Here is a 10,029-nt window from a genome sequence, read left to right as displayed (position 1 = left end):
GATGTTTTGTAGAAGACTCAGCGCCTCTTGTCGCATGTATAATCTATGGGAATGAGAATTAGAAAGTTTCACTTGGTGCGCCGTGCTATTAACATCCAGTGTCGTGTTGGTATAGCAGGGCAGAGAAACAAGATTTAACCTATTAAGGAAGCCCCCATGCTGAAGTGGTACATAATTGATAGGTGAGAGGAGAGCATTTGTACTACAGTATTCACTCAGAAGTAAGAGCCTAGTCATTGGGACATGGCCATTAGCGGGAGTTGGCACAGTGTTTGTACACGGCCACAGTCAGTCAAGACCAGGGTCAGTGAAAAATCAATGGTACTCTCCGGTCATTGTGACAGTCACCACACACACTACTCCACAGAGTGCACTTACTCTCTCCACTTTATGGCAGACCACTGGCATGATATGGGGATTTGATTCGCTTAACACAGTTTAGCAGATTGGAAATGTCTCCCAATTGGAAAAATCCAATAGGCAGGTCTGTCATGTGGGTCCTAGAGAGGTATGGCTGACAAGGTGGTGCGACACAGAGCCTGGAGACACCAGGTGAGTTAAATTACCCAATGAAGCAAACACGCGAATTGCTGACTTGCAATTCCAAACCATGCCATTGAGCATACTCAAACAAAGATCATGGGGCATTTAAGATACATGTTTTTTTTTTATTATTGTCAGTCTTAAATATGAACACACAATCTTCATAAAGAAAATACATATGAATCAACAATCTTACATTACAGGGAGTCAAATAGAATGTCATTTTCTCTTCACTTTGGAATCAACCAGAATTAAGGGATTACTGTGACCTATGCCGGGTGAATGACTTGACTGTACTGTATTGGAGTAGAGGGAATGTGTGTGTCATCAGAAATTCAAATTCATTTGATCATGAGATTTGGTCATGCACCAACACAGAAATGTCCTTTTATAACAACTGAGACAAGCACATCCGTATGCCGCCAATGTCACTGCTATTTCCAAAGTCCCTATTCCAAAACAAATTATTCCAAACTGCAATGCATACTCAACAAATGTCACGTCACAAAGAGCACTATACTAAAGGGTAGGTGCAATATAAGCTCAGTCAAAAACAATAGTTGGAAATAGGTTTCTGTGATGGGTATACCGTGGACTTCTCAGAAGCCCCAGCTGTTGCTTTCTGTACATATGTTTTGAAACAACTGCAAAAAAAAATTAACAAAAATAACACTTTTATTGAATCTACCCTTAGCATGGCCTTTAATTCATTGAGTCCACATAATGATATAGTTTCCGTCACTAGACGGAGGTTAACCACAGATTTCCATATCTTTCAACAGGCATTGGGATCCGTTTTGTCAGTAAAAATGTGTGATGCCATCACCACAGTAAAAAACTTATTCAACCTTTATTTATCCCATGGAGGTCTGAAGACCTCTTTTACAAGGGTAATAATCATGTGGTTTTGAGGTGCAAACCATTACGCTGATGCATGACATGCATTAAAGTGATATTCCTAATCAGTGTAAAATCAATGCAGCTCTCACACAGACATCACACATTTGAAATGTGTGATAAATGCACCCAATTATCTGCTGTAATATGGCCTATTCTGATGGCAGCACCACAGGTTTGAACCATTAACATGTCAAATATTTCTTAACATCAAAATGTGTCCCTTTCTCCCCATTTGCAAATAAAATATTGAAGGCAGACTTCACTATATGTTATCATCGTACATGGCATGGTGACCTCCTGCTTCCAGACATCAACAACAGAAAACTGCCAAAACTGACTGTTAATCTGTGCCCTCCCCTGAGGCATGACCATTTAAGGAAGAACCAATAGTAACAGTCCTGGCAGATTAGATGTTGATTTCTGGGAGCAAGCAATAAATTGTCCCGCTGTGTATGATGATGATTTCACAACGTTGAGTCTACCTTTAAGACCTCTAAATTAGGATTTTTTTTTATACATCAGTCCCTTACAATCATCCTTTTAACCACAGTGAACCACTCGACTGGGGTTTCTCATTGTAAATGATTTGTTGTTCATGAGCTCCACAAGTGCACTGCCTGATAGATGTAACGTTAAAACCAACACAGGAATGAATCATTTCGGATCAGACCCCCCCTGTCCATGCCATTGTATTCATTATGATCTAAAATACAAACAATATCCCAGATCAGCACTCCTACTCTGAGACACTGTGAATATGGGTCCAGATATTTTAATAAAGTTTAAAAAATGATCACAAGGAAGAGCAACTGCTGTGCATTTTTTAAACTGGGCCAAAGGGTTGATGGCATTGCACAGAAGAAAGCTGCAAAATTCTTGCATATTGATTTCACAGAGCATTGTGTGCTTTCCTGTTATACAAAAACAAATTGAGCATTGAGCAAACGTCTGTAGTAGATGTTTTCTCTATAGAGTCAGATTAAGTGGATGTTGTGTTACATAGAAAGGTTACAGGAAGTATTGTTGTAGCTCCTGAGTGTGTCCTTGGTGACAAGGTCGCAGAGGAGACAAATACAGTGCCTTGCGAAAGTATTCGGCCCCCTTGAACTTTGCGACCTTTTGCCACATTTCAGGCTTCAAACATAAAGATATAAAACTGTATTTTTTTGTGAAGAATCAACAACAAGTGGGACACAATCATGAAGTGGAACGACATTTATTGGATATTTCAAACTTTTTTAACAAATCAAAAACTGAAAAATTGGGCGTGCAAAATTATTCAGCCCCCTTAAGTTAATACTTTGTAGTGCCACCTTTTGCTGCGATTACAGCTGTAAGTCGCTTGGGGTATGTCTCTATCAGTTTTGCACATCGAGAGACTGAAATTTTTTCCCATTCCTCCTTGCAAAACAGCTCGAGCTCAGTGAGGTTGGATGAAGAGCATTTGTGAACAGCAGTTTTCAGTTCTTTCCACAGATTCTCGATTGGATTCAGGTCTGGACTTTGACTTGGCCATTCTAACACCTGGATATGTTTATTTTTGAACCATTCCATTGTAGATTTTGCTTTATGTTTTGGATCATTGTCTTGTTGGAAGACAAATCTCCGTCCCAGTCTCAGGTCTTTTGCAGACTCCATCAGGTTTTCTTCCAGAATGGTCCTGTATTTGGCTCCATCCATCTTCCCATCAATTTTAACCATCTTCCCTGTCCCTGCTGAAGAAAAGCAGGCCCCAACCATGATGCTGCCACCACCATGTTTGACAGTGGGGATGATGTGTTCAGCTGTGTTGCTTTTACGCCAAACATAACGTTTTACATTGTTGCCAAAAAGTTCAATTTTGGTTTCATCTGACCAGAGCACCTTCTTCCACATGTTTGGTGTGTCTCCCGGGTGGCTTGTGGCAAACTTTAAACAACACTTTTTATGGATATCTTTAAGAAATGGCTTTCTTCTTGCCACTCTTCCATAAAGGCCAGATTTGTGCAATATACGACTGATTGTTGTCCTATGGACAGAGTCTCCCACCTCAGCTGTAGATCTCTGCAGTTCATCCAGAGTGATCATGGGCCTCTTGGCTGCATCTCTGATCAGTCTTCTCCTTGTATGAGCTGAAAGTTTAGAGGGACGGCCAGGTCTTGGTAGATTGCAGTGGTCTGATACTCCTTCCATTTCAATATTATCGCTTGCACAGTGCTCCTTGGGATGTTTAAAGCTTGGGAAATCTTTTTGTATCCAAATCCGGCTTTAAACTTCTTCACAACAGTATATCGGACCTGCCTGGTGTGTTCCTTGTTCTTCTTGATGCTCTCTGCGCTTTTAACGGATCTCTGAGACTATCACAGTGCAGGTGCATTTATACGGAGACTTGATTACACACAGGTGGATTGTATTTATCATCATTAGTCATTTAGGTCAACATTGGATCATTCAGATATCCTCACTGAACTTCTGGAGAGAGTTTGCTGCACTGAAAGTAAAGGGGCTGAATAATTTTGCACGCCCAATTTTTCAGTTTTTGATTTGTTAAAAAAGTTTGAAATATCCAATAAATGTCGTTCCACTTCATGATTGTGTCCCACTTGTTGTTGATTCTTCACAAAAAAATACAGTTTTATATCTTTATGTTTGAAGCCTGAAATGTGGCAAAAGGTCGCAAAGTTCAAGGGGGCCGAATACTTTCGCAAGGCACTGTATATGCCTGATTTCAAATCAATCCAAACTCAGCCCTGATTATTTAACCCGGTATACAACACTAAATTATAATATATTAATGGACTCTATTGGGAGACAATATATGTAAAATATTTGCATTTCCAGTCAAAGTACATTTGCATGTACCAGTTCAACACAACCAAACAATTAATACTTATTGATTATGAGAGGATATTTTGTAACAACAACAAAAAAAGACAAACTAATGGCTGAGAGGTCTTTGGGCTCTTTTAGGGGCAAATGCTAAGCTCCACTTCAGTCCAATTTCCACTAAGTATCCCATTGACATCAATGCATCAAAGTGAAAATGTTACTTAAAGGGATACTTCAGGATTTTGGCAATGAAGCCCTTTATTTACTTCCCCAGAGTCAGATGAACTTGTGGATACCATTTTCTCTGTGAGCAGTTTAAAGGAAGTTGTTAACTATAGTTAGCACAATTGCTAACTAGTGTTAGTCCATGGTAACTGCTAGCATGCTAGTAGATCCCATAGACGTCTAGTCATTGCGCTAAGCTAATTAGCATTGGATCATGAAACTACCTCTAACTTCCTTCATACTGGATGCAGATTCATAAAAGTGGTATCCGTGAGTTCATCTGAAGTAGATAATGAGTTTCATTGCCAAAATCCCGAAGTATCCTTTCAAGTGCAAGTTAGAATATGCCCTTAGAGTGATCCATAGAGTTGCTATTGGACACAATCTTACTCTTTAGCCTCTTTGTTACCAACACTGTTGAGATGGGAATACTTCAGAATTGACCCTAGTGTGCAAATTGACCCATGTAAATACATATAACTTAAAGTACCTTAAAGTAAAACCAGTTGTAGTGACATTAATAACATTTGTGAGAGATTACATTATTTGAAGTTAGATGTCCACACAAATGGAAATAACTTCCTTCCCATTCATAACTAATCATAAGTAATTCTTTACACCACCTTGTGTAGACTTGTGCCAGCTAAAAGGGAGGAAAAACAAGCTCTTTGACTAAATAATCACAATTACAGCGTTGATATTGTATTTACCCCTTTCAAAATATGTGTTAAAATCCCAAAAATAGATAGAATAGCACAAACAACTGAAAATATCACAATTGACATTGCTGAGAAAATATCATTTCTTATTAACCATTGTTGTGGTTTGTCAATGTGTCAGAATCAGAAATAGGTTTAAATTATAATTACACCAACAACAAAAAACATGATAACAGGCTTTTAGGTCCTAGAGTGATTTCAGTCCATCTGCTTCACTGCCTGTTTGACATTCACCTCATACACTTAACTCTTGGGGATAAGAATCTTGGGGCGTCTATCATAGTCCAAAATTTGTCCGCATACGCACAGCAGTGTTCGGGAATATTGGCATTCATACTTTTCAAATTCTCAAGCTTTTTCTCCAACCGTCACCACATTCAAATGAATAAAGGACGTGTACCGGAGCGGCGTTGGTTGGGAATTGTTGGGAGGTGCGCTTTCGGGCTGTGCATCCCCCGTGGATGGAGGTCTCAGAGCCGCGTAGCTATGTCACAATGGGAAACCGGACTATTGTGTCTTAACGTCAATGGACTATGATTTACGCTTAAGACTCTTGGTGCTAAGATGACTATGTCACTCGGTAGAAACTGAAATAAATAAAATGTAAATAACAGACAAACCACACCCAAAAAGAAACATTTGAGAATCATACCATAATGGTACAACAAATCAAAACCCAAAAATCCAATGTTGTTATGTCCTTAAAACTCCTAAAATTAACAAAGAAAAATGTGTATGTTACATAATACCTTTTAGAGGTTTGACATGATGTAATAGGGTAGCCCATGCACTCATGTGCATCACGTTTGTGGTTCCGGGTGAGAGAAAACACACAAACCACGCAACTTTGCCCCTCGGAAGCCAGAAAGCCTACTGCATCAAAACCTGAGCAGAAACTGAAGGATGGCCAGAAGTAGACAGGTGTAGGTGTGTACATGCGTCCCCATCGAGCCGCTGTTCCCGTCCTGCACTGCTCCGGGTCCTGTTGTGGCCAAGGGGGATGGCAGAGGAGAGGGAACAAAACATTTGGATGAGTTTGTGGTGTTCAAGATTGGTTTTGCTGACTTGAACCTTCTGATCTGCAGATAACAAGTGATTCACTGCTCTAATACCTTCTCCCCGGCACTCCACAGAAAAGCAACAAATGGATTGCAGTAATTGACACAAGGCACATAATCAACTACACCCCGGGCCAAACGCCTGCTAGTGCCATTAGGTACCCACCTCAAAGGAGAACATTGTTATTCATCCCCGTTCTGTTTACTTATTATTCAGCATAGAGATGTCCAAGTTATCCCTGGCATAGCTAGGGTACCTAAGCTAGCTATGCTAATCAGGTCATTCCCAGACTACAGAATACTCAGATTCCTGCTGATGGAATGTTTAATTGGGGGCACTTTGGCGGACATATAAGCATTGCTAAAGGCATCTGTTCTCTTCCTCAAATCACCAGCAAGCCCTGTTGACTTGAGCCCTTATCACCGCCGTTATTATCATCTTACTGTGTGATATTATGAAACCTTGACCAACCAAGCCGGCTGCCCGGTTCAGCCTTAATTGTGGCTGGTTGTAAACAAGCTAATCAACTGAGGGAAGGGAGACAAGCAATAACCATTGATAGACAGTGGAGGAAAGAGCAGGACCAGGGCCTTTTTTTTCTTGGTTGGTAGGAGGTCTGAGTTTTTAATCTAAATTGAAGCATGATAGCAGAGGCTGGGCTAACGATGTGGGGCCTGGAGCAATAAGGGAGTTGTAGGCTGGTCCAATTAAAATGTCAAACCACTTACTTATTCACTAAAACAATCTTGTGAGTTTCAAAATATCCTATAGCATATAATGTATTCCTGCTAATTACAGTACATGTTTACCACAATAGCAGTTAAAAAATGGTTGTGATGGTGGTATTAGATCCACCACCATATTTTACTGTAGGGATGAGGAATTTCTACATATGCATTGATCTTTTGAAGGCCAAACCCACCACTAGTGAGCGTGGCCAAGGAGATCAATTTTCATGTCATATGACCGTAGCACCGGTTCCAATCCAAGCGCCAATGCCGTTTAGCAAAGATTAGGCGGTGCTATGGCCAGACGACATGAAAATAGAGCTGTTTGGCCATGCACACCAATGATTTGGCCTTCGAAAGAACAATACATATGCAGGAAATACCTCATCCTTACTGTACAACATGGCGGTGGATCTTTGATCTTATGGGGCTATTTTGCTTCCACTTGTCCTGGGACCCTTGTTAAGGTCAACGGCATAATTAACTTTACAAGTATATTTTAGCCAAAAACTTGGTTGCCTCTGCTAGGAGGCTGAAACTTGGCTGCAAGTAGATCTTCCAGCAAGACACCTTCTTCTTTAGATATTTTTTTACTACTTGTTAATAAACAAAACCTCCCTGAGCAACTGTATTAGTTTTAAAAAATATATATATTTTTAAATAGCTCCGTATTTGTATTATTTATTACATTTTTATCAAAGGATCCAATAATTCCTCACCCTACTGTAAATAAATATTGGACCACATGGGGCATTATCGAGTGAGAGAGAGGGACGATATTATTACATTTTTTTACTTTGAAGCCGAGTACCGTTAATACAATGACTTCTAATTTCCCTTGGATTTTCTTGGAGTTTACCAGGCTTTCTTTTGGGACATCTATCCAATTATGCTGCCACTGTAGATTATTCCTAAACCTGCATGTGGATAATTACAATAATAGTTCTGCTTTCCCCCCACAATCCAAATCAAAGCAATTAATACATCTCTGAAGAGGAGCCCCACAGTTAATGGATCCTGTTTCACTTACATTCCAATCATGTCTAATTAATACAAAAAATGATGACGCTGAGAACACATCAAATGTCAATATTCATTGCTAACACATTGCTAAGAGGTCAGTCATAGTGCTACACTATAGTAGTAACCTTTATTACAAGTATTCATTAATGACAAACTAGAGGGAAGGAAAAATTAGACATTAGAGGTTTCTATATAGACACAAATCAACAACTAGATGGACAAATTGCATAACAAATTGTTACAACTGTTAAAACACACATATGATCCATCACAAATGATAGTTGTAGGACAGATAGATACTTACACAGCAGATGAAGCACATGCAAAATCAAAATAAAGCCATGCCACATGGCGAGCCGGTTAGGCGGTTGAAAAAAGAAGAACAAAACACGGTTAGAAAAACTCAGAGCTCTTCATTTACCATTTCCACGACGATTCCAGTGACATACTTTCTCCTTATCAGCCTGGGAGAATTATCCCAGGAAATGTCACCTGTCAGATATACCTTTTAACTTCTTATCAATATTAATAAATGGAATTGAAAGCTAATAACGTTATCATAAGAAGTCAGAACAGCCCAGTAACTCTCTGACAATCTCATTTCGTCAGGCTGAGCTTAAACACTATATAACCCCTTTCAGTGGCAGAAACATAGTCCTCCTGTCACCTCAGTATTAGCATTGTATGATACTCCAGTGATATTGGCATATAATCAGTTTGTTGTCGATGTGAAAATGGCAATGCTTATCATGCATTGTTAGAATGCTGTTAGCGCATCAGAGAGTTTGTCGAAACACATGCTCATGCCGAATACCGGTACTAACCTTGCAATAGTGTTGAGCTAGTGGGTTCAATAACCTCTACACCAGAAAAACGGAACAGAACAGAGCAAAATATATAAAAACGAACAAAAGCAAACAATCATAGACATTGCTGCCTTAATATGAACAACGTGAAAGTAAAGCTGGTGAATGACTTTTTAGCTTCGTGGGTGCAGTGTTAAAAGGCATACAGTGAGGTGGAAGATGTTGCTGTTAACCTAAATCATTATGATGTTGCATTAGATTAAGGCACAGATTACTAAATTGAGTGTATGCAGTTATTCTTACATTAAATCAGCTTCAGACTGATGTTAAGCATGGAAATGTCCTCAGTTATTTATATCAAATAAATCACATAAAGAGGAATAAAAGTCCATTCAAAGTGAAATGAGAATCATGTCGAAATAACACAACATTTTCAGTACACTTTATGATAACAGGCATTAATACATTATTTCTAAACTATTAATAAATAAGTATTTCATTATTTGTATACATTCATAGTATACCTTTACAACAGGTCAAATACTTTATGAAGCATTTAGAGACATGTATCGTGGCTTTTTCGTGAAAGTTATTATAAAGTGTTACCAACATACAACATGTTCATTTTGTTGCACCTGGAACACATGGTAATTAATGTACTCACCATACAGGACAAAGCTTGTGTTGGAGCTGCCCAGTTTGTAAATGGTAATTAATGTACTCACCATACAGGACAAAGCTTGTGTTGGAGCTGCCCAGTTTGTTAATGGCGATGCAAGTGTAGTTGCCGTAGTCGGCCTCAGAGACATTGAAGAAGGTCAACTTGGAGAGCTGCCCGGCATCTTCGATCTCCATGCCGTCAAAACCATTGAAGATCCTTGAAGAGAGATGCACACCTCTGTAGTCAATGAATGAATAAAGGAATTTATTTAAGAATGTAAAATACATAGTGTCTTTGGAAAGTATTCAGACCCCTTGACTTTAACCACATTTTGTTAGGTTACTCTTATTCTAAAATTCTAAAACTTATTCTAAAATATATATATTTTTAAATGTGCTTGATCTTGACACAGTACCCAATAATGCAAAGCGAAAACAGGTTATTGGAATTTTTGCTAATTTATAAAATGTAAAATGTACATAAATATTCAGACCTTTTACTCAGTACTTTGTTGAAGAACCTTTGGCATCGATAGCAGCCTCGAGTCTACTTGGGTA

At 39.1% G+C, this 10,029-nt stretch overlaps 1 protein-coding gene across 8 annotated transcripts in view; it reads right to left on the bottom strand.

Annotated features, from left to right (window-relative positions):
* Nucleotides 1-647: 647 nt before the first annotated feature.
* LOC139418146 (neurotrimin) overlaps nucleotides 648-10,029 on the bottom strand; it is a 414,965-nt gene continuing 405,583 nt past the window's right edge. For 2 of the 8 annotated variants that reach the window (XM_071167372.1, XM_071167369.1), the window contains 4 exons: nucleotides 9,537-9,688; nucleotides 8,830-8,865; nucleotides 4,145-6,177; nucleotides 648-2,523 (listed from right to left, as the gene is read on the bottom strand). In XM_071167372.1, coding sequence (XP_071023473.1) covers nucleotides 6,074-6,177; nucleotides 8,830-8,865; nucleotides 9,537-9,688 — 292 coding nt within the window. In that variant the 3' untranslated portion in view covers nucleotides 648-2,523; nucleotides 4,145-6,073. Of the gene's footprint in view, nucleotides 2,524-4,144; nucleotides 6,178-8,309; nucleotides 8,866-9,475; nucleotides 9,689-10,029 lie in introns of those variants that run through there. The other 6 variants (XM_071167371.1, XM_071167368.1, XM_071167374.1 and 3 more) reach the window with 5 other exon arrangements.

Source organism: Oncorhynchus clarkii, chromosome 10 (assembly GCF_045791955.1).
Source record: "Oncorhynchus clarkii lewisi isolate Uvic-CL-2024 chromosome 10, UVic_Ocla_1.0, whole genome shotgun sequence".
NCBI classification, from domain to species: Eukaryota; Metazoa; Chordata; class Actinopteri; order Salmoniformes; family Salmonidae; genus Oncorhynchus; species Oncorhynchus clarkii.
The sequence above is the reverse complement of the archived record's forward strand: the minus strand, read 5'-3'. Positions and strand labels throughout refer to the sequence as shown.